Below are 25732 nucleotides of genomic sequence, written 5' to 3' on the forward strand. Positions count from 1 at the left end.
CTAATTAATTGTAGTTTGACAGTATATAAAAAAAAATTCATGATAAACAAAATAGAATTTTATCTAGTAATGTAGATTTTAAAATTCAAATTTAATTTAAATTTTGTCAACCAGACATACCTATGTTTTTACAGATGAACCAACGTTGTGACTGAAACCTTCAGTCTTCAGCTGGGTTGTGATGTAAATGACCTTGAGTATCAGTAACATCTGTTATAGATGACAATCGATAAGGAATGTAATTATGATTCTGTCCCAGCCGTGAGAAAGTTTTGCTCGGACTCCTCCGCCAGTTATGGGACAGTTGCTCAGCCCTCATCCAGAACCTCAATGTTGGTTCATCCATCAAAACATAGGTATGTCTGGTTGACCAGATTTAAATTAAATCTTAATTACAACATACCCAGATGAATGAAAGTCTACAGTTAGATTTCAAAATGTCTTGCAAGTGTGTACACTGTACACATCAGTCTAGTGAAAATTTAACAATATGTTCACAGCTTTTGTAGATTCATTTTGAAATGAGCCTGGGGCAAGTGTTGTTATATTTGGAGTCGTCTGCATTCTGTTGTTTCAGATGCATTTTCATTCTATCTTAGACATATTTGACAATGTTGTGAACAAACTTATGACTTGATCCACTATCAACAGTTCTTGGGGGAAATTCAATTATGAACTATTTTTAACTTCATAAAAGTAATTTCCATCCAAAGTGAAGAATAACAAAAGAAACGTCACTATGAGATCTTGGATTCTGTATAACCCATGACTCTCTATGGTGTGTCTTGTCTCAAGTTGAGAGTAATGCCATGTTGGATTTTGCAGTGGCAGATTCAAAATCAGTGTGTTACATGTCTTCCCTAGAGGGTGTATGGATTTCAACTGGAATAGCACAATGCAGTTTATAATATATCGATCGCTCCATCACTTTGCCCAAAATGGCAAATTGATTGGTTACTTTAATTCAATTTGTAAGCGATGCTGTTGTGACATAAATTATGAGAACAGGATACAACTTTTGGGCAATAAGCACAGAGCGGTAACATTGGCTATCAGAGTCATGCCGCTTGCTGCTTAGCGCTAAGTGATTGTTATTTGCAGAAAAATGCAAGCAGCCCGATGAAGCGGCATGCCGCTCGGTGGCAAGCGGCAGAAAGTATGAAACCAGCATTAAGATCTGTGACTCTGCTTGGCACACAATATGTTGATGACAAGTGCCTGGTAAAGACAACTTGTCTCCCTACCTCCAACCTCCCATCAGTCAACAGTTTCTTCTTCACATTTCTCCCCTATACGGCACTTGCTTACTGTCCCTACCCTCCCACACACTAGTTACACCACCAGCCTTGCCTATTTTTGTACCTCTGTGATGATAATAATTGTTCTCATGCTTCTTTAGGTGGAAAAAGGAGCTTGAAGATGTTGCCAAACTTGGCGATATTCTTATGTACGATGGTATGGACCAGTTCTGATTGTCTCTCTACAGCAGCTGCAATTAATGAAAAAGAAAACAAGTACACAGTTGCTTAATGTGTTCAAGAATTCATTCATAAAATTAAATTAAAAACTATAATCTCTCATTACCTACGTAAATTAGTATGTTTGGAAGTAAGGAACACCTTACGCTATTAGGCAATGGAGGCAAATTTATTTGATCCTTATAATTTATGAAATATCAATTTATTGACTTGTAATTTAATCTTTGTATGTAATGTATTGACCGATGACAATCTACTATTAATTTTCATCGGTCAATAGCTCATGAATAACAAGTATGGAAGCAGCACCAATGCCTTATAGACAGACCCTTAAAATCAAATAACAACTTTTCTCAAATTGGATGTTTTGTAGATGACACATGGTATTCACAAAAATGAGACATTTTTCCAGTTGAGGTGAAAGTGGACAAAATAAACACACACAAAGAAGTCAACTGACCCACTGATCAACACAACAACAAGACCTTCTTACTTGTAATGTATCCATCAACAAAATAAATCTATAGAAAGCTAATAACATATGTCTTTACAGGTAATCCAGCACACATTTGATATCCTGCTGTATTTGTCAGTAAAGGCCAATCACTCCATAAAATGTTTAAAACATAATGCTATGTTCCCTCTGCCTGCCTCTGACACAGCATAATTTCCTAGACGCAATCATAATATTTACCCATAAATGGGGGGTCACACATACATGTGTGTAATTTGTTACGAATGTTTAATAGAACAGCGAGCTTTATCAATAAGACAGAAAAGGGCATTGATATACAGGTCCTGGGATACACTGGCATTATCTTCATGCAAGCATCAGGGCTGTAGCCAGCAGTTTATTGAGTGCTGGGTGGCATTTCAAAACTAAAGGTTTCATTGACCATAAAGTGGTTGAACTTTTGAGTGTTCAGTACTGTACATATCATTTGAACATAGTTTTCCACTGCCGCCCACTGTAACTGCAACCCTAGTAAGCATATTCAGAGTCCACCTAGTATCAACCCCAGGATTATACAGTTTACAGAATAAAGATATCTAATCCCTCAATGAAGTCTTGACAATAGGCCAGTTTGTTTATGCTTACATGAGGGTAGACCGATATACACCATGGAGATTTGTTAAATGGTGTGGTGCCTTTGTTCTGTAATTAATCTAAGCCTCAACATATTTTCTCCTCTTACCTTCAGGTAATGCTCTCGCAGGTTGCCCATTCTCATCTTTCTCTGTGAAGGATTCTGTCTTTGGTGGGTTCTCCTACAAATGGATAACAATACAAATAAATATTATATTACTATGGATATCATTCATACAGCATATGTGATACAATCAGCAAACTAAGTTATTTGTCGAGCAAGACAAAATTAATATTTCAATGTTATTATATGTGCCATAGAGCTCCATTTCAATACAAATGCCATCACAATTGGACTTATAGTTCGTTCCAGGGATATGGTCATTTTAGTGTTGCTCAGAGCTCATTTAGCTTGATCACATCACATATGCAATTCAATGCATGATTACTATTCAATGCTTTTACCATCAGCCATTCCGCTCTAAAAATAATTAGATGCTAGTTGCGCAATTTGTGTGTGCATCATTGTGTGTACATTATTGTAGAGTCCGAAGTTTTCGGAAGAAAATCACGAAATCGGAGGTACAACACGGAAAATGACATTTTTATATGATGTGACAAAAATTGTTAAAAGATAAGAGAAATAAATGTTAAAAACAATCATGAGTTGTGTATATCAATTTTTATGATAAAAATACTGTTTAATAATTAAGAAATAAAGGGTAATGCATGATCCTTTACACGAAAATAATGTGTCCAAGGCAGTAAAAGCGTAAATAATGGGTGAGGCGCAGCCGAACCCATTATTTAAACGCTTTTACTGCCGAGGACACATATTATTTGCGTGTAAAGGATAATGCTGTACCCTTTATTTCTATTCTATTACCACAAAATAGTGTGATTTAAAGAGAAAATGTCAATTTTTTTCCCAAATATTTCAAGTTGTTTACCTCAAGGTGGAGCGCATACGCGGCCAAAGCGTATGCACATTCCAATAACACAACCTAACATTCCATTCTCCCCTATAAGCAGGTATGCACATACAATAACACACCCCTGACATTCCATTCTCCCCTACATAAGCAAGTGTGCTGTGCGCTGTGATGATAGAAGAACATAAAGTTCGTTGCCCTTGACACTTTATCGCCAATTAATGGTCTGTCACGTGACGCGCTTTCAACAAATCACAGTGCGCGATTTTGAATAATGGGTCGTGGGGTAATAGAATACCGAAATAAAGGTATATTACCAAGGCATGAACCCCTATATCCCTCCAAACATCGTAATAGTCGGCCTATTATCGTGAGAATATGCCAATCAGAGCATATTGATCGCGATATATTGAACAATTTATTGTAACATTAATATTATTGTTCATACATTTTGGGCTTTATTCATGACATGGATTTACAAATTTTACAACATGGATTACAACACGGAAAATGGATTTTAGAAAACGGTAAACTTCGGACTCTACATTATTGCACTGACATGACATGTATTAAGAATGAAGGTTACATAGGGCCTATATAAGTGTATTGCTGTGTTCTGTGATGAAATGATATACTATCCTCTATGGCCTGATAGATGATACCCAAAATCATGTGAAGTCCAACCAGATTCTGTGTTTACAAGCTAGACCACCATGCCCACTGGATAAGGATAATTGATGTTCAAACACTTACCTTCAAAAAGCCCCAAATAGAGGCTAATAAGACATAGACTTCATGCGGAGTGAGCTCTGAGAGTAAATGATGACTATGGCAGATAGGAGGAGGAAGCCAGCCAGCCTGGTGAATAGAAACGGATAATAAATAATATTAGATAGGCAAATTATCTACTCTGAGTATACATGTGATGACATTATTCTGCATCTCACACTTTAAAACATAATAAAAAAAGAAAAAATGGGTTCTTAGATATTTATATCTAGTTTTTGAAAATTAATGAAAAAAATTTACTGAAGATTTTTGTTGTTAAAAAAATAAAGGTCAAAATGTGTTTTTTAAACATTTTTCCAAAATGAGCATTTTTTAAAATGACGTCACAGATGGATTTGTCAATTGTTTACCATTCTAAATATGTATACATTTATAAACTTCAGACCAACAATTTTTAGCAGTTATGAGGCTAAAAAGTTTCCACAATTTCCAATAGGCAGATGCTTTGAATAAAGCAGTGCACTACTTCAAGAAATGGTTAATTACAAGAAATCATTACAACACACATAGGCAACACTTACCATTCCAATACACTGTAGTAATCTATAGGAAGATGCAAGTGCCTGTGGTGTATGTGATGCTTTGGTAAGTCGACAGCTTTCCCAATGCCCTAGCAGTGTAGTTAGAATACTGTAAACAATGACTACACAGTCACATAGAGCTGGCTTGGCTGCAAGAACAAAACAAGTGAATGATACATTATCATTATTAAGTCCTCTTTAACCAGGGTTGTCAGGTACATTTATTCCGTTCTTTTTCTTAGCGTGTGAAGGAGGCTGTTGAATTCGGCGCTAACAATAGACACCAGGGATCTTATAATTGTAAATCATTTGGTGGTGAAGTTAGATAAAATATGTGTTTAATCAGGGAACAATCCAAAAGTTTCATGATGTCCTATAAATGAAAGTGCTTTCATTAGGAGGCTTACCCCCCATTACTGAAGTAAAATATTGAAGATTCAAACCATAAAAGATCAACTTTGACTGATATTTAACTATTTTTGTTTTGTTTATAGGACTTCTAATTTTGGATTGTTGGTTTGTTCCCTAACTTACCTCTACTAATCATTTCCAGGACATCCCACAGAACAGGATTATCATCAAACATCCTTTTAATTGCTAAATCCCTACAAAGATAAACAAAGAAAAACATTAAAAAATAGTAACCAATGTATTTATATCAAGGTTTGCTACAGTGGCAGAGGAAGCATTAAAATTTAGGTATGATTTTAAGTTTTTTAAATAATGAAAAGTGATGGTTATGAATAAGGTTATGAAGGACTTTACATCTGTTATTTTTCATGATGGTAGACAAAGATTCCCGGCAATTTTATCATTTGACAGCACTGGGCAGTGTGATGCTTGAATATATGGATAAATGGACCACATCCATTTTGGTGGTCCTTTACAATGGGCATAGTTCTTGGCAACAGCATCGAGTGAGTTAATATGCCTGTCGCCCAGGGCAATGGGAATATGTCAAAACTATATGGTGTCCCCATATGACAATTCAATATGGTGGACTTCCCCTAGATTTACATATCACCTAATCCCTTTATCTAATTATTATGGTTCTATAAAATCACATACCTTTCTATTGTTCCTTTGATGTGTTCTTCCTCTGGCCACAGTATACCTACATGCGTCACATCAGGACATACAATCTCCTCCATCATCCGAGCCAGTAGCCGAGCTGTGCTCACATCAACAGAGTGAGTAAGATCTGGTCTGAGAATGCCACTGACTATTGAGTCAGTTTCCATGGGCTGAGTTGATGATCGATCTGATTTGACGGAGGCACATGCTAGGATTGTAGCAACTAATGCTTGAGAGTTGACCCAGGATTCATCCTAGAATACGAAGAAGTGAAATGATAGCAATATATGAGTACTTCATGAGAATATAACAGAACCTTAACATCACATAGCATGATTTAATAGAATCATTTTACTCTTTATTCTAGAGACCAAAGTTGTCAGTTTTCTAAAAGGCAAATTCCATTTTGTGAATTGCAATACTAATTTCCAACAGTTTTCAAATTGCACACTCAACATAGACAGACCATTATTGTTAGCATGAATTTGGAGTGTTTAAGGGCTGGGGTATGAACGTTTGGACAGTATTTATTTTGGGACATTAGAGCACATCAGACATATCAAATTGCATTCTGAATATGAAGAATGTCATTCTGATATCAAATAATTTTGATTTTTTAAATTATAAATTAATACACATTTTATGGCAAATCATTAAAATTGATATTTTTGATATTTAACAGTACTTGAAGTAAACTTTATAAATCTGATGATTTATACTTAAAGTGTATGTAGGTGGGATGAAAAAGCGACGATCAATTGAAAATTTTGACCTTTCGTATTGAAGATATGGATTTTTTTTTCCCAAAACACCAAAAAATTAGGTCTTTTGGGAAAATCCATATCTTCAATATGAAAGGTCAAAATTTTCAATTGACCGTCGGCTTTTCCTCCCTGCTACATACACTTTAAGAATATATCATTAGATTTATATAATTTACTTCGAGGACTGTTATATATCAAAATTTGAAAAATATCAAATTTTTATAATTTGTCATAAAATTTGTATTATATTGTGATTTTTAAAAATTAAAATTATTTGATATCAGAAAGACATGCTTCAGATTCAGAATGCAATTGATAGGTCTGAGGTGCTCTCATGTCCTACAAAAAATACTGTCGAAAACGCAATAAATGCTCATTTTGGATCCCTTAAGGCAAAGCAAAGCTTAAAATGACATTAATTAGTCTGACAAAGTCTTCTCCAAGAAGTTATGACAAAAACTGGTTTCCACCAAAACAATGAATTCCGTTTTCTTTATCAGTAAATAAAGAAATGAAGCTCAAACAAACTGGCATTATAATAAAGGAGAGAAAAAACCTTTACCAGTAAAACTTTTGTCTTTACTATAGTCTAACAAACAAGACAAAATGAACACCAGCAACCAACCTGTGTTATTTTTGGCCCCTCATTTCTAGGCTTCAATCCTTGTCCTATAGTGCCTGCATAAAACACTGAGTGTCCGCTGGCAGGTGGAATGAAGCATGCACCTAGTTTGTTGTTAGCATTCATCAGTGATGTCTGCTGTTGTATCTTGGCATTGGATGTCTTGGGTGCTTGGGCTGATCTTCCACTGAATAACCACCTGTTATCCTGAGATGATAATAACAAACAAAGTATGTATTACTACACCCTTGATCAGACATAATAGGTATTACCCTGTTTAGGAGAATGACGCTAGTCCTCATTGCACAACTGTTTAATGCACACCAGCTAGCTAAGAGCACAGATGCCAGACACTGTAGTAATGGTCACTCAATTCTTGGATATGAGATTTGAGATCATCAAAGGCCTATCATTTATCAACCATGCCCCAAATATAAAGCAGTCAATATTTGTTTTATATGTGACCCGATCTCTCCATGGGGGCCAAAGGCGGAAAATTTGAAACCGAAATTTGAAATTTGAAAGGCGACGAAAAAAAGAAACCTAACCCTAGGCGGACGGACCTTTCAAGTAGGGTCAGTTGGTCGGCCTTTTCTTTCTTTCTTTTTTTTTTGGAAATGACCCAAAAAATCACTAAAATCTGTAAATAATTTGCAATTTGAGAAAGTACAAAAAAAAAAATTGGTTCCTGAAATTTCCTAAATTTGGGTCGGCATTCATTTGTACAGGAAATTTTTTTCCCCAATTTGTTCAAAATCTGGGTCGGTCGGGCCCGTAGTACAGGGTTTTCTTTTTTCGTCGCCTAAAGGAAACAATATGGAGTAAAAAACAAAAAATACATCACAAGACCTCATAACTTTAGAAGCAAGTATGCTTTGGCCTTTGGCCCCCATGGAGCAGATCGTGTCACATATACCGTACCAGTTGTCATGGTGGTAGACAAAGATTCCTGACAATTTTTTTCATTTGACAGCGCAGTGACACTGGGCAGTGTGATGCTTAAATAAATGGATACACACAGATCCACCATGTCCATCACGGTGGCCTTTTGCAATGAGCATGGTCCTTGGCAACGGGCACTGACCGAGTTAATTATGCTGTTGCCCAGCAATTGGAATAGTCCAAAATATGCCTGCACTTTTAGCCAATCAGATCACTGGAATCTATATAATAGGTATAATAATGTGCACTCAATCCTATATTATAGTCATTGTTTGTACTACTTACTTTATAAGTGAGATTTTCCAGTAGCGCCCTCAACACCATGGGCTGGCCAATAGGATGCAGACTCAGCTGGCGTAGGTAAAGACGACAAGTTTCTACTACTTCAGCTTTCCATGATGGATCTATGAAAACACAGGAAAATTAACAACAATTTTTGAATTCATAATATCTGATGACAAGGATATTCTCCTGTCAAATTGGGGCGACCTGCAGTGTGGTGAATTAGGTCAAGGAGCCAAGTTATAAATTAAAGATGACTCTAAGGTATAAGAATTTTAGTTTTTAGGTAGCTAAGCATGACAATTTGTTGCTTTAAAACACTGAAGTGTCATTTGGTTCTACATTAATACATTTCTTAGAGAGTGAATGGCAAAAAATATGAGTTATTACATTTGAGATCCATCCACAACATAATAAGATATGACCTTAATCTCCTACACAGGGAGTGTAGATTTCAAATGCAGTCACCCATTCAGGTAAACCCATTTGAAATTCACACTCCCTGTGTGGAAGATACAGGAAGATAGGGGGTGGAAGATAGAGGTGTATGGATTCAATGGCCGATTCATATTGAATATAGCCTACTAGACCTATAAGTATCCCCAGAACTTGTCATGTAAACAATCTAAATATGATTAAAATAAGTGTCATTTGAAGTGGTTCAAATTGCCGTATCGGTGTTATAATATCCAAATGTTTAATAGACTGTAACAATTGAAACTAGAAAAATCATTATACACCTACCTGTACTATGAAATGCCATCATGAAAAATTCCACCGTTGATTGGCTAACAGCTTGCATCATCACCATGGTAACATCATCAGGTAGACCAATCAGCTGCAAGAGTTTCATGGTGTGTGCTGCTATAACAAGGTCTGTGTGGTGAAGCTGAGTAGCAACCAAATGAAGGCGAGGTAAGAGACACTTGCTGAATGTGCCCCGTGGTTTGTGTTTGGTACCGCTGTTGACCTCTGACCTCTCCCATTGGGCAAGGTAGGTGAGATTCATCATGAGCTGTCTTGTCTAAAGAATATGAGAGTTGAGACATTAGAATCAAGGAAAATAGCTATGATATGGTAATTATTAAAGAATCTAAAAACTACACAAAATTAACCAATTTTCACTGTACCAATCTAATAGGTGGTTTTGTTGAACTGCACGCTCTGCAATGGCTGATATTGATTGTTCGTTTCATTGGAACAACTCAAAAATCCTTAGTATGTGTAACACAAATATAGGACACATCAAGGAGTCCATTTGGATTTGAAGATGAGGACCCAACATCTTGAATAGGGACGACAGGGCCCACTAAGTTACATATATGATCCTCTACCGAGTGAGAGTTCTACACCCTCTGTGGTCGGGATTCGTCTAACCGGAAGAAGTGATCATCAATCACTATTCTGATAATGTTTTTTGACCATGAAAAGCAAAATTGTCAAACTAGTGAGTAATTTTTTTTTGTTAAGAAGAAATTAAATATAGTGGTTTATCCATTTGTCGTTGTTTTTTTTTTCTTCCAAAAATGTGTTATAATTCCAAAACTTCATTTCCTTATCTTTGTTACTTAAAAGATATGGCAGCAATTAAGTCAAATATTTTTCTGGTAAACACAAACCTATGTGCATCCTTAAGCCTTACCTTGGTTTTGAGTAACAAAGCTTTCGACACAAAAGTTTTTATCAATAGGACTATAGTTTGATCAACTCGTAATCGGCGGGCCTTATAACATCGCGGATTAATATCAATATATTTTATTTGTCTTGTGACATCTCGCCAAAAGTATTACAAATTATTATTTAAAGTCCTATACTTTGTCTACTTTCTTTAACACACAAAATATAGACCAGACAGATTAATTATATCCTTCTTAACATGGGTCTACTTTTCGGCGTAGTGGTAAAAGCCTAATAATTCCCACCGATTACGAGCTGATCAAAGTATAGTACTCACCTGCTTAGTTTCAATACGCTGTAATTGGTTAACTGCTTTCTGTACTGTAACTTCTAGTACCGATGGAAATGAAGCCTCTATCTCAGCTTGAAGTGTAATGAATAAGCCAATCTATATGGACAAAAATATATGGCAAATAAATTGCCTTGTCAGGTTACAGTCCGCTATGTCAAAGATTGTCTAATATTTGCCCTTTTGCACGGAATCGCCATCTTGCTACAGAACAAGGTTCTCCCTGCAAACACATGCGCAAAATGTGCATTCTTGTTTCTCACACTTTTCTAATAACATGCCAGAATGCTATTGCAAAGCGTACAGGGTATTTAAAGCATGTTTGACAGGCGTACTCACACACAGCACACATTTTGCGGGTAGAACCTTGTTTTGAGATAACCGTGCAATCGGCGAATACTGTAAGATTCACAATGTCGAATATGATATAGGTTCGCTATGTCGAAGGAAGGTTCGCTTTGTAGAATATGACATAAGCATAGCTATGACGAATATAATACATATATTTAACATAGCGAACCTTATTTCATAGTGAACCATCGACATTGTGGGTATACACCAACTACCCTGTAACACTTATAATAAAAGAGTGCTTTTTCCAAAAATCACACAGTCCATCCCCGCACCTCATTTATTGATTTTGATTACAATTAAACAGCCAATTGATATTTTCTCCAGACAGGATGTGATCACATCACATATGCTTGACTGCCTCGTGTTTTAAGACTTCATCAGTTATGAAAAAGATCACGTGTTAGCATCTAATTATCGACATGAATAATACTGATTTTAATGCTAAATTTACCTTTTCAGGACGTGGTTCATTGATAAGTATATATGTTAGAATATCTGATGCACAACCTTCTCCACAGTACACAGCAATCAGTGCCAGAAGTCTCTGCAACCAATCAGCTCTATGTAAACAAATGTTAAAACAATTCATCATTCAAAATATAGAAGTATAGGAGCAAAGTAGAATTCATTCATTTTGGGGCCCTTGTAACTTTGTTTAGAAGGAAAACATGGCTTTGAGTTTGATATGCACAAATGTAAAATCTACATCAAAGAGACCCCAGGTAACAATGCTGCTCTTTCAAACTTTTAATAGAAGAGAGCTTTTTCCAAAAATCACAAAGTACATCACCCCTAGTTGGGGAAAATAACACCCTAAAATCCCAACTTTTGGGCAAAGATGCATTTTCAAGACAGCCTCCTAAAGTCCAATTGCAGCTGTGAGAAAATGAAATGGAGGCTCTTGATTTTCAAGATTTTAATTTCTTATTGATTAAGAAAACAGTCCATGAGGTATGGTTTGCACTCCCTATATAATCCATTTGGCTTCCTTGGGAGAGTGACATCAGTACTTTGATGCAATTACTTCACACGTGTACAGATGTACCACCTTTGACCTCGTGTGTAAACATGGTAAACACGCCAGTTCTTCGAGTCAACACATGCAAATATGCGCACTGGAACACACACTGAGGTCACTCTCTCGAGGAGGCCAAATGGACTCTAGTCATTTGGCATGGAATGACCCTTGTGTGTTTTACATCACTCACCTTTTCACCTTTGCATGTATAATATTCACACACAGGGTATTTGTGTGTTTCTGTAGCTCAGCAAGGAATGGTATATCTGAGGAATCTTGACTACCCATCTGTGAGATATTTTTGGCTTTTGTATACACAGAACGTTGCAAATCCAGAAGTAATAAATCCTGGTTGATAAAACAAAGAGAAACATAACATTATCTACAAGGGGTTGATTCACTTAGACCTACATGTAACCCAAGTAAAAAATCCTAGCATTTAGAGAATAAAGGTATTGGTTTTAGCCACTGTCGTGCATCTATCGTCTCATATAACACAGGCGACATCATTATTTTAAGTCAAAAATTATGATGTCGCCCGTGTTGTATGAGACGATAGATGCACGACAGCGGCTAAAAACAATACCTTTATTCTCATTCTTAAATACTTCAAGTATTACAAATTAGTTCAAATAGCGAGTATGCGTATCGCGTTGATGCACACGCGCTGACCCGTGTGATATTGTGTCATATCACACGGGTAACCAATAAGATTGCAGGAACGTTCTCAAATGTTTAAGAATGGCTAAAATTGTCACATTCTTAAACACTAGAAAATTTTTTTGCAATCTTGTTGGTTCTTGCCATGTTATATGATACAATATAACACAGTTCTGTGCGCGTGTGCGCATCAACTTAATGTGCGTACCCACTATTTGAACCAATCGGAGGCGCAGAGAAACAACAGTACTGATCAATTCTAAGCCCTAGGCAACTCCTTGCAAAATGTAGGATTTAATTTGATTACAATTCTATATACTTACGATTAACATCTTTATTTGAGAATGAGAATAAAGGTATAACACAGGCGACACCATTTTTGGGGGTAAAACAATAATGATGTTGCCTGTGTTATATGAAATGACAGATGCACAACAGCGGCTAAAACAATACCTTTATTCTTTAATTTGAGGAAGTTTTGAAAACACAGCTTGTCTACCTACTACACTATTTTTCAGAGAAGAACAGCACTCTCATCTGTGTTGAGTGAACACAGTGTAAATACTTAAGTGAGGTTCTGATTGATTTAATCATCCCACAATCATAACAGACTATTAACCGGTATGGACGCATCAAAGATTTGATCGGCGCTAATGAAGGGAATACAGAGCCCCACATATGTTGCTCATTAACAGAACTCATGCTTGCCATCAATTTGAGCAATAGAGTGCTATTCTTTTTTGAAAGCTGGAGTAATTGCAAATCAATCTTCATGATGAAATTCAAGTGTTATCTTTTGTATTGAGCTTTTCATTATTTCTGCAGTCAAAAATATGATATTTTGTTAACCACTGCATCAAAAATTAAAATCATAAAGTGTGCCTCTGTCCTAATGCAATATGTCAGTGAACAGAACTGGAATTCCTTACTGTCTCTAATCTAATTCTAGTGATTTCAATTACAAACCAAACCAAATCAGTGGACTTCCCAACCACGCATTTCTTACCAGGGTGGTGTTTTAAGGGGTCTTGGGGTCCAGGACTCCTTGATTTGGCAGGTCCCGTGATTTGGACCCCTTAATTTTGTACGTCTGTGTAGAATTAGATGCCTGGACCCTTTTATTTGCCAATTTGGACCCCTGGACTCAGCAGGTCAACGCTAACCCTGTTTCTTACCAGTATCAGTGCACATGTCTGCTGCACTAAATCATTGACTTTGTTCTCGTCACCATGGAAGCCTTCACCAGAGGCAGTTTCTAAGAGGAATGAGAGGAGTTTGAATGCTCCACTACCAGATCTACAAATGAGATGGATAACCAGGGACAGCAGGTTGTCTTTTTCTTCCATGAACACGGCTGATGACTGCTTGAATTGAACGGACAGCTTGTTTAGGACATCTGGAGTTACTGAAATGAGAAGTTAATATGATAAGGGAAAAAATATTTTGATTACAATAGTTTGGAATTAAAAAGTGCATAAGATATGATTATCTTTCTTCTAAGTAAAACATGAGCATTCTTGCAGCACTGATATTTACACAAAACAAATATAGTTCAGGGGTGCACAACATCTGATCCAGGGCCAGACCTTGATTTAAGCTGTATCACATCTCTATTTGCACTCCAATCAATAAGTATTCTATAGTATTTCATCCTTTCACCTACAATGTTGCGACACATGTTAGGAAAGTTATTTTAAGGCATGCCCAGGGCCACCTTCAACAATATTATACAATCATCCATTTCAAATTCTTATTCAGTGGGAGTAGTCTATAGTCCATATGCCTACTTCGAGTCAGTAAAGTAAAATCAAATTTTGTTGTGATTTTCTCAAAAAACTGCTCATTTATGTAGATTGTTGGATTCCTTGTGTAATTTCCTTTCTGAAAAAGTACACTTTTATATACACATCATCACTATTTTTAGAGATACAAGGGGAGAAAAGGCTTTAATAACGTTAAATGTTGAGTTATATAAAGTCATGAAAATGTATTTAAAAAAAACGTTTTAAAAGAAGAAAACATTTTAAAATGTTGTCAAAACATATTATACACTTTATATAACCCGACATTTTCAAACGTTTTCTGGCAACCTTTTTAATCTCTTGTTAATGTTTTCAAATAATTATGTTTTGTGTTTGCTGGGTAGTTATACTAGTTTGTTTTTAAGAAGTCTGCTTCATACTTACATGCCTCTACAAAATCAGTTGTGATGACTCTTAGCAGCATGGGAGACATTGTGGCAAGTTGAAGAAGGAATGGAACTGTGAACAGGTGCTGTTGCTCCTTACTACCAAGACTCTCCTAAAAATAGCATAGAAAATAAACATGAAACAATAAGAATAATAAATGTTTCAAATGAAACGTGACTTGATTCATCATACAGTTTGTCCACTCTGAAGTACAAAGTGACAATGCGCTACAGATACAGCGCATTAACAGTCGTGAGTGCTGCGTCTCTGCTGCAGGTATGCATGCCTTCAAAGTCGGCACAATGTGTGCGTCCGCGTCGGTACTTTGTATTTCAGAGTAGACTGACTGTAGAGAACCATTTTTAAGTATGAGCAGCATGTCCCGTCCCATAAGTCACTTTGCCTTGCTTGTTTGAAAATTCATACTCGAGAAGAGCTAGAGTTCATAAAATAATGAAACTGAAAGAATACACTTATAGTTATAGTCTGTAATTGCATCAACCAGGACCTTTTGACCATAACCCCACTGGTACTACAAAATATGGCACAAAACGAATGCAAACCCAAGCATCCCATGTGATGCGATTGTGCATCAATCTGAGCATACACAGTGCCGTTCCTAGGGATTTTGCCGCCCTAGGCAAAGCCTCTCCCTGCCGCCCCACCAAAGCATAAAAGGTGTCCTTCTGTTTTTCACCGCCCATTTAAATGTTTCCTTTTCTCCGCTCGCTTCTTCGTTCTTTTTCTCCGCCCCATTTCTTTTTTCTTTTTCTCCGCCCGTGTCTTCTTTCCTTTTCTCTTCCCGTTTCTTTTCCTTTTCTCAGGTCCCCTTTTCCTTTTCCGCCCTGTTTTCCGTTTCTCTTTTTCTCCATTCCTGTTTTTTCTTTTTTCGCCTTTTTTGCGCCCTTCTGCTTGCCGCCCTAGGCGACCACCTTATCTGGCCTAATGGTCGGAATGGCCCTGAGCATACATACATACCAGGCCTGCTTAACACTAATGGATTGATATACCCTATCTTGTCATCCGCAACCAAGTCTGTGGCCTACTTAACTTTAAACAGGCATTTATCCTAAACAAGTATAATCATAATGATACACCATGATGGCCTTCCTTACCTGAAATAGCTCCAATAGTGCTTTGCGTATATCTTGTGAATGTTGTCCAGCCAGGTGACCCAATATTCCTACTACGGAGGCCATCTTGGGAACCTCATTTTCTGTAGTAATGAGACCCTTTGATTGGCTATGGCAAAAATCCTTCAGTCCACAAGACAAGACTCTTGTAATTATTGTATTAGGAAAGCATGATCTAAAAAGGAAATCAGCAAAAGAGTAGCTTTACAGACTGATAAAAACAACATTCCTTTACTTCTCATTCCACATATTTCTCTGGAAACAGATCATGTCCAACAGATCACATACTTCCTTCTTTTCCTTTCTTTGAATGTGACAGTCTTGACTATATAATCCATCTTCTAAGTTCAATTTTCTTTCATGTGCACAATTTAGATTTAGTTCTCTATTTATATCATATATTGAGTCAACCCACTGCTGCAAAGATGTAATTATACATACATGCAACATGTGTAACATTTGGTGAAACTTGGGTACCATTTTACTATATCACAAGGTTTATAATTACTGTAAAACACTTTAATTTCACAGCAACTTAATTTGGCGAATAGGCATGAAGTCATCATTCTGTGGCAATTCATGAATTTGCCTCCTCTTGCTATGTAAAACCATTATACATGAACTATTTCGCAGCAATTTAATTTAGCGATTGAAGGCATAAGCGAAATTAGCAAAATTAAATTGCTAGCAAAATAAAGTTGTTTTACAGTATATGGGACATGATGCAGTCATGTCTACAGTAGAATTCACCACGACCTTTGCAGGACTTAAATCCCATTAAAAGATATTAAACCAAGATAACACTCATTGAAAACAGCTCAACTATGTTAAATCAGATCTTCTCTGGTTAAATCCACACTACACATGTTTCTGTTTTACCTGTGCAATGAGCAATGAGCTGGTATTATAGTTTCAGTTGGGTGAAGATTATAAAGCAAACGCAAGGTAACAATACTGTGTAGGCCTTTGTTTACAAAATGAGACAATAGTCTGCATATTGTTAACCAGCATTCTTGAAAATGAGAAACATAATGGTTGCAGACTTAACACGGTTTAGAAATAATTTCTTCATATTTTTTGGTATTATCTGTCATTTACATATCCTTCCTAAAACACCAAAGTACGAATATTTCCAAACACCTAAATTAGCTAAAAATTTAGGACATGTTACAAAACTAAATTTTCTAGAATTTCAGAGAGTACTTTAAATATTGGCCGGTTATTTTTCACACAGTGATGTTAACTAGGCAATGCCCATATACCTATAACATACACTATTTGTAAAGGTCACGCGTCAATGGTGAGAGTACTGTGTATTATGTATAGGAAAATGGACAGTAACTGCAGTATGAGACAGGTGGATACCCTAATTTCCTTCTGAATATGGATACTGTAATTTTGCCACTTACTTTGAAAGTGTGCACTGCAACAGGTGTACTTTATATATTACATATAATGATTTAATATGATCTGGATACCTGCTATACACTAGATGGTTATTACTTTTAAAAGGACCTAAAATTGACCCTTGTGGAACACCACCACAGCCAATTCATATGAAAATCTTACCCTATGTGAGCTACAACCCAGTCAAAATGTGGCGAATGCTGGACAGATGTGTCTAGTAAGGCATCCACACAGAGATCAGGACTCACCATGCCAGCTATACACTGGCTGGCTATGTCCATTAGAGTCCGAGTAGCTGGAAAACACACAAACAAACATATCATGATTAGGCCAAAAAAAAAGTTGTTTGCTTGTCCTCACCCGACCGACCGTATCAGCAGTCCCGACAGTAGAACTTTTTTTGAAAAAGTTTTTTTTTTTACAATTTTCTTGAAAATGTCATGAACTTTTCGTTTGACAAACTGCAGATTTAAAAGAAATGTTGTAAAAAAACATTTCCTGCATGTTTCTCCTGTCCAGTCGTACCTCATATTATCATTCTCAGCGTCTACACACCATTATCTGATGTTATATTATGGTTTTCAGAGGTTGAAATATTCAAAAATTACAAACTTAGAATTAACCTAATTATAATGAAACATTACCACTACTATTTATAATATTGTTCCTGGGCAGGAAAAGCCTCCACTGTAAATTTTCACTGTTACTCAGAATAATTTGTCAAATTTAAATTGTCATTTTGCAGGAGATACAAAAACTGCCTATAAATGTTCAAAGATAGATTTTTATCTGTTAAGTGTGTTTGATGTCCCATGCAAAATGAAAACACTTTCAAACTTGACAATTTGTACTGTTGTGTTTTGCCAAATGAGTAACAGTGATAATTTACATAAGGGGTTCTTCCTGCCCAGTTACTATGAAAATCATAATTTCTGCTCTGGGTCAGGTCTGGGTGGGGCAGGGGGGTCATTGAAGGTCTTAAGTCTCCAACTCCCGTCAAAACATTTGTATTTTACAATTAGGAAAAAGAACATTTGGACAAGAACTGTCAGTATATATATTTCATTGCCCATACATTATCATCATATCTAGCAAAGTTCAATGCAACATTTTGCAAAGACAGTCAACCCTATCATACATATCTCGCAGAATGAATCAATTACTGATAAAGCCCTGTAAATGTAATAAAACTGACCCCTTCTCTTTGTAACAACAACATTGGGTATTCCAGATGAAGTCCATACACCCCATGACATGACCTTTATAGTCCACACAGGGAGTGTGAATTTCAAATGGAGTTACCTGAATGGGTGACTCCATTTGAAATCTACACCCCCTGTGAGGGACATGAAGGTCATATCTTCCATAGGGGTGGATGATTTCATCTGGGATAGCCAATGTGTAATCAACACTTCTAACCCCTCCCTTCTCATCACAAAACATAAAACAACCATCAAGAAAAAAACCAGTTGTCACACTGTGTATTTTCTTTCCAAATGAGTACCATATCATAATTCTGCAGTCAAGTTACACAAGTTTGCGGTGTATTTCAAGCAGACACTCCCCCTTTATGCTACACTTCCCCACCCCTATCAATCAATGTTGAGGGGTCTTGCAGGTTTGCTGCCGACATGACCTTGCTTAACATTGTATATAAAGTAATTGGCATTAGTAACAGTGTCTTAGGGAGGACAGTTTTTATGGTCTACTTAGCTCAGCAATGCTTTGCTGTCTTCGATAATTGTTCATGTACGCTAGAGCGTTCGATAGGAACAAGCGAACAGTATACGAGTTTGCTGATAACTATCGGAGCGTTCAGCAGAGCAGCAGGATTATAAACACGGTCGATGGTAAAACCAAAATCATAACGACCCACTCATCAACTACTCAAGTGGTCATTAAATAAGCATGTCTCTGGTCGTGTCTGCGCTCAATAGAAAGTAAATAATATGTGTAAGTTTATGTTTATATAAAGTGGTGTAATTAGGTTTCAAGGGGTTGTTAATTCAAGCATGGTTGTAAAATTGATTCGATCGATATTTTGGTCAATGCGTTGTATCGGAGCAGAGTTGTCAATTGAGCGGAGCCTAAAAGAGTATGCTACAGGCTTTAATGGGTTTGGGCTTTGATAAAAGCCAGGTACCTCTCCGATACAATGCGCTATCAAAGACAGCAAAGCATTGCTGAGCTCAGTAGACCATAAAAACTGTCCTCCCTTAGCTAGCTACCCGTCTGGCCATCATTTTAGATGGGGAGTTTGCTCCTGGGACGGGCAAAATTAATGCCTTTGACAGATGATGCATTATAATTATAATTGCAGGTATTGACAACGGCTGTTGACCTTTTTGGTAGACCAGCTTTGCAAAACAAGACCATAGCAAGACATATTTGAACCCTTTGAACCTCCAATGGGCTGTAGAGTTCTGGTAAATGTTGTGAAGGTCAAATTAGGACAGGCATTTTTATTCAAATGACCGGTAAACCTCAATTTCTAGCTAAGACCCTGATTGATAACAACTTGAAAGTGTTCCAGCATGTAATTTTGTTGATCAATGTTATGCTTTGATCCCTTACCTCTACATGTCATCCATAGTTGCAATAATTCATTAAGATTAGATGAATGAGGGACGCCTCTCCTTCCTGCATATGTGCTGCTGATCTTCCCTAACAAGTCAATGGACCACTAAAGCACACAAAGAAAAAAAAATAATGAAAAAGATAATAATATGAAATTTGTTGTTCGAGTTAAAGATCACAAATTACATTTTTGCTGGTAACTGGGTCAGCCCGTAATCTTGAACTCTTTCAATCAATCAATCAATCAAATTTATTTCCATCAAAATTAAAACATACAAATAACAAAACTTTCTTAGAGCCTTTTGTTGAATGGGAATCTTCCTTTCCTTGCAGCATGTTTTGAAATAGTCAGTGTTTGTCATATGTTGATGAAGAACCAAGAAGGGTTGTTAACTCAATGCAGTAGCAAAAAAACTTAAATTGTGTTTACATGCCCATGTTGCATACTGGCATGTTGATGTAAAGACTTAATTTGACTTACCGGTACTGTAAATATTTGCCTAATGGGTACTTGGGCTCCTTTTTGCCTTGGGGTAAATTTCACATGCAAACAGAGAGCCCCCTACTCTGAAATCCCAACAAGAAATGAGGTTCTGTGCCTTTATTTGCTGGTGAAAATTTTACTGGAGGGCACTTTTAGGATATGCCTAAAATTGCACTTATGTCAAGGGAGCCCATAGCGCCATTAGACGAATCTTTACTGTATTGCAACTTACAGCTGATAAGAGTGGAGCCCAAGCCTCTGAATTACTCTTCAAGAATTGAGACAGCACTTGGTGGATGTTCTTGATCACATCATCAAGGTTTATTCCAGTAGTAGCTGGTATATAACAAAGATAATCAAAAACAAAACACTTATCATCATCATGAAGCTAAAAGTACTTACACATCATAATTAATGGATTCATAATGTATACCTTATCACCAAATAAACTGAAATCAAGGCACAGCTGTGGAGCACAATTTAATGCAGTTACAACACATTACACATCAGTAAACAAGGCAGTTCTTGGACCATTGTCCCTATTGAATTATGTGACTGGAAAAGGTGACTTTGTGAAGAATGAATATTTTTTTTAATGACTCCTAATGACATTTGACCTCACAGCATGCACATCGTTGTACCCAAGGGTCATTGTGTCCATGTCCCAATGAAATCCATCAGAAAAAGTGGGAGAAATGATCAAATGTTAAACTTTGATGCACTAATATCAACTTTGATGCACTAATATCAACTTTGATGCACTAAAATCAACAATGACCCCACTTGAACCCTGAATGACATTTGACCCCTGGTAGTGAACTCGCTCTCATTGAGCGAAGGCACAACTTATTTTGCTCTGAGTTTGCTGTCTTGTTTGCTACTTAGTTCAATTTGAACTTGCCTTCAATTTTTGACTTGAATTTGTTTTTAAACTACAGCATGTAGTTCTTGTTGTTTGCTTTATATTTTGTCTGTCCCTCAAGAAGAGCAGTTTATCTGCTCGAAACGTCGGTTGTTTTTCTGTTTGGTTTTGTTTGACTGCTATGTGCACAGTGATTTTCATCACTTCCAGTGTACTTTTGTACTGTTTTCCCGACTCTTTTGTGGGCTCTGAAATTGGCAATTTTTGGCCATCGAACTTGCTTGCCTGTTTTTGTGCATACACTGGTTGTTTGGTTTAGCGTGTCTGTTTATATGCACGTTCTAGTGCACTTTTGTATTCCCATTGATCCTTATTGTTTTGCAGGTTTAGCACTTCTGTGGGCCTTGGAACTGGTAATTTTTGGCTATCTAACTTTGCCTACTTCAAATGCCTACATTTGCTGTTTTTGTCCCCCTGCATACTTCTAGTCTGCAATTTACTTGTTTCCCCACATCAAGTTGGTGTACCTTGCTTTTTTCTTTCCATTTGACCCCTGCTTTACAATTGTCAAAATTTTGTAAAACATCAGTTCCTCACCACGCAAATCAAGAATATCATGAAGGAATACTAAATATGTCATTAATTAGAGTGATTTTACTGTTGAATTTTAAAAAAAAGGTCATAATTCAAAATAATTTTTAAAAATAATTAAAAACTAATTTTAGAAAGTACATGATTTCCATTACCCTTAAACCAACATGACCAACAATATAGGTGAACCCAATACTGGTACTATACCTTCTCCTTCCAATTCAAATAGATACAGATTGACACTCTCATCAAAGACATGACACAGGTGCTCAAGTACAGCATTACGGGCAGCTGGTAATGTCTGGAGTAATCGTATGGCACACCTTGCATGTTCTTCACTAGTCAACTTATGACCTGACCTCGGATGGGCACCTTTAATGAAAGTACGCAGTTCTAGCAGTAGATCCTGTATGGTAGGAAAATGGCAAGATACAGAATGTGATAATTACAACTATGTCTCAAAGCCCATGGCAGTTTCACAAACGAATAAGGAATGCGTCTTTCTTGGAAACGGATAAGGACCAACCTGATCAGGTGACATCACACTTGATGACGTCACCGAAGTCGGAAGTTTCCTGCCCCTGGTACCGCTGGGTTTGATCAGGTTGTCCCACACAGGATCTAGTTCCAATCCTGTGTCTCGTTTCCAAGAAAACATCAGAGCTAACAACATCGGCTGATGACGAGGAAGTTCCTCGAAAGCGCTCCCGGTAAGCGAAATAAACAAGTAGTGTTGAAGTTTAAATTAATAATTTTCATTGTTATTACCACTACGTATGAATCTGCAATTCTATAAACTGAATGCACTTTGAGACTTATTCTCAGACTAAACTTAGTCCATTACCTGCGGGAAGGTTCTTTTAATTGCATTATGAATATACTTCTATTATTAACTGGCTTATAAAAGTAGCAACCTTATTTTAAAGGAGGATTTCGTGATCCTAGCATCCTCTTTTTATGACATTTTTCAGTAGATATCCACGAAAAAAGCTTATTCCCAGAATTTCAGTTGATTCCGATTTTTCGTTTGCGAATTATGCATGATTATGTGTATTACACTGGTCCATAGACAATGTGTTGTAATTTCGTATACCAGAACGAAATTCAAATTTGGTGATATTTTTGCTAAACGAATTAATCTGCAAGAAATATTTGGAACATAAACATTATGTAGCCAGAGGTATCCAGTGGTATAAAAATCTCAACTTTTTTTGGGAAAAGAGGGGGGATGAGGCTGTGGATCACGAAATGCCCTTTTAAGCATTCTGCATTAATATGGTACCAGAAAATATGATTTTTGAAGGGGGGCCTGTTTTACCCCATTCCAATGGGGCAAAACAGGCTACATGAGTTCATTAATTAATGCTAATTACATTATGCAATTTAGAACACCCATGTTTTATTTTACCTATTGGGTAATTAGGCACTTAAATAAAGTTAACAACTGATACATAGTTACTTGTCTTCTGCTTTGAATTAAAAATATATTGCATGATATCTGAAAAAGGGGGCCTGTTTAGCCCCTCCCTACAAACCAAATTTGTGGCATCGAGGTATACGTCGAACAACTGAATACATGCACAACGTGTGGACCAATATATTTTTGTAAACATTTTAGGCCTATAACAAAATGTATATTTTGTACAATTGTACAACTATCGTTTCTACCCTATGACCTATAAAAGTTGCCTGTTATCAAAGTGTCCGCAAAAAAATGGTCATCACAAGTATCTTTGATGCTGAAAACTAAGGATATTCACGCAGGGACAGGCCGAAAAACCTCGGTCATAAAATCAAGCCCATGCATGTCATAAATAATTCATTATTTCATTGTGTAAATGTCAGTGATTGTGTCCATGTATTGTTATTCCACCTGCGGGAGCAGTTGTCATGCTGAATTTATACTCGATCGCTGGATCACCACGTGAATTTGCCTCTTGAAAACCTCTACGAGGTTGTTAAGCATCGCTGACTAGCTTAGCAATTATCAAAGTAGTGGCTTACGATTGCAATGAATGGTTTTTCAACCAATCACAAAACGGGTTATAAATAAATAAGGCGCCCGTCGGAAATTTTGCACACATCCATGATGACGTCATGCCTCAGTGCCACGAGGTAGCCGGCCGGAGGCTTCGCTTTTCTGCGAAAGCGAGCGAGTGGTATAAAGTCAGTTTCACACCTGTGATTTAATGAAGCGTATCATAAAATCTCTGAGCACATCCACCACGCATTTGACAGATAAAAATGACATTTGCAATTCTGAGCAACGGGATTCCACGAATTTGACGATTATGTAAGTTATTACAGGATCAGTAATAATTAACAGCTGGTCTGCTGTATTTGAAGTGCATATTGAAGTTTGCAAGTTTGTGAGCTTAAATTGGCATGCTTTCCTGCAATTTGTCTGTCGCTTCCGAAAATTATTTGGAGTTCTGGGCACGTCACACCGTAGACTGCGGAACTCAGTCTTCCATGATAATCGTCATTTATCATTTGGTCGTTATATGACTATCAGGGAGAGACTGAGTGGTTAGGCAATATACACGGAGGTGCATCCTTTATCGTGTTGGTTACCGGTTCTTAATTCATCTTCGTTAGCAATTACGCACACTTACTATTGTACTGAAATTGTCTCTTGTTGCATATGAGGTGATTACGGTTTCTTCTTCTTGATTCCATATTGAAATCAGATGATTATTTATTACACATTTACATGAAATCGGTGAACACGCCAAATTTTTCACTCGCAGCAGTCGTCCATGTTTATCGCGCAATGCAATGGGAAGGAGGGGGAAGTCAGGATTAGCATATTCATGATATTACTAATTCCACTCGGCTATAGGGGAGGTAACTGACTTGATTGACAAATCACCCAGACGGCGTAGGGCGATCCCAGCCCCCATTGCCGCAAAAGCATTTAGCATACCTATTATAAGAAGTGGTAGAGTCCACAGAGACCGGATTGAACAACGTCATCACATGGCCATCAGTGTTGAATTATTTGGCAGCTTCGCCGAACACTGCGATCACGGCAAAAATATGAAACTGCAAATTCGTGTTTGAACAGAAAGGATTCCGCAGATAATGGTAAATTTAGAATCATTGTAGACTATGAAGTCATTAGATAGTCGATCTTTATGTTTTGGTGTGTTACATGTTGTTACAAAATAGGAATATGCTCAATAAAACTCACAAACAATGTCAACAACTTCCACGTGGAGTAATTCGTGTTGTTTATCAGGGTCATAGGTCATACGACACCAATTTGGTGTCTTTCCGCACCTCCGAAAATGGCGTTTATAGTTTATGACTAGTCACACCGGAAGTGTGACGTGACGTACCTCGCTGGGCATAGCATCGAGGGGTCGATGCCTTGCATCAAACGCACTGCGTGTTAAAAAAATGTGACGCGTAAAGATCGTGGTGCGCTCAGCAAGTACAAATCGTGCAGCAGTTGGCGCGCCAAAGAAGCATTTACACATGCATTGCACTGAAATAATTATTCAGGCTTCAGCAAGTTGAAAATAAAAAATCTGAAATTTAAAAAAAATCTGTCAAAATCAATCACTTGATTAGTCAACTGACACCTTTGGTGACATTTCAGCTAGTTCCAAACCGGTTGTTTTAATTTCATATCGCTATTAAAGCAATTTTAAGCAAATGATAATGTGAAATTAAAATGCTTTGATGAAAACATGAAAAGGTGGCGAATTTGGCACCGTGAGAACTACGGCTAAGCTTACTCGAGATTTACAATACTAAAGCTGCAATTTTGTTTCTTATAACAACAACATGGTAATAAACTGATACCAATTTACATAAATCTTGCGGGTCATAGACATTAAGAACGTAAATTTTCTTCAAAACAGCAAAATTACCTCCGAATTCAGAGAGCTATTTTCTTCGCTGGTAGTCGCCATTTTGATTGTTTTGCCAGTGACCATGGTCAAAGGTTTCGAAATTTTAACCTGATCATCAGGTTTTAGTATTTGCTTAAAAA

The 25732-nt window shown here is 37.0% G+C and overlaps 1 protein-coding gene across 1 annotated transcript; it reads right to left on the minus strand.

Annotated features, from left to right (window-relative positions):
- Positions 1–25699, minus strand: LOC140137827 (integrator complex subunit 5-like). The gene is made up of 20 exons (XM_072159617.1): positions 25611–25699; positions 21940–22138; positions 20512–20615; positions 19793–19901; positions 17381–17513; positions 15794–15986; positions 14676–14790; positions 13665–13894; positions 12020–12177; positions 11263–11371; positions 10446–10556; positions 9236–9515; positions 8495–8613; positions 7271–7474; positions 5876–6135; positions 5342–5412; positions 4808–4956; positions 4251–4355; positions 2675–2747; positions 1–1489 (listed from the first exon to the last, which is right to left on the minus strand). The coding sequence occupies exons 1-20, from the start codon at positions 25674–25676 to the stop codon at positions 1386–1388; spliced, it is 2892 nt and encodes a 963-aa protein (XP_072015718.1). The 5' UTR covers positions 25677–25699; the 3' UTR covers positions 1–1385.
- Between the last annotated feature and the right edge of the window lie 33 nt (positions 25700–25732).

Source organism: Amphiura filiformis, chromosome 17, assembly GCF_039555335.1.
Source record: "Amphiura filiformis chromosome 17, Afil_fr2py, whole genome shotgun sequence".
Lineage (NCBI taxonomy): Eukaryota > Metazoa > Echinodermata > Ophiuroidea > Amphilepidida > Amphiuridae > Amphiura > Amphiura filiformis.

What these genes read in the sequence shown, in the direction of transcription:
- LOC140137827 (XM_072159617.1), bottom strand. Translation starts at nt 25,676, where the DNA reads ATGGTCACTGGCAAAACAATCAAAATGGCGACTACCAGCGAAGAAAAT. An exon ending in CACTATTGGAGCTATTTCAG is followed by an intron (nt 14,791 to 15,793) that starts GTAAGGAAGGCC and finishes TGCTATTTTTAG; the next exon opens with GAGAGTCTTGGTAGTAAGGA. An exon ending in ATACATGCAAAGGTGAAAAG is followed by an intron (nt 11,372 to 12,019) that starts GTGAGTGATGTA and finishes TTGTTTACATAG; the next exon opens with AGCTGATTGGTTGCAGAGAC.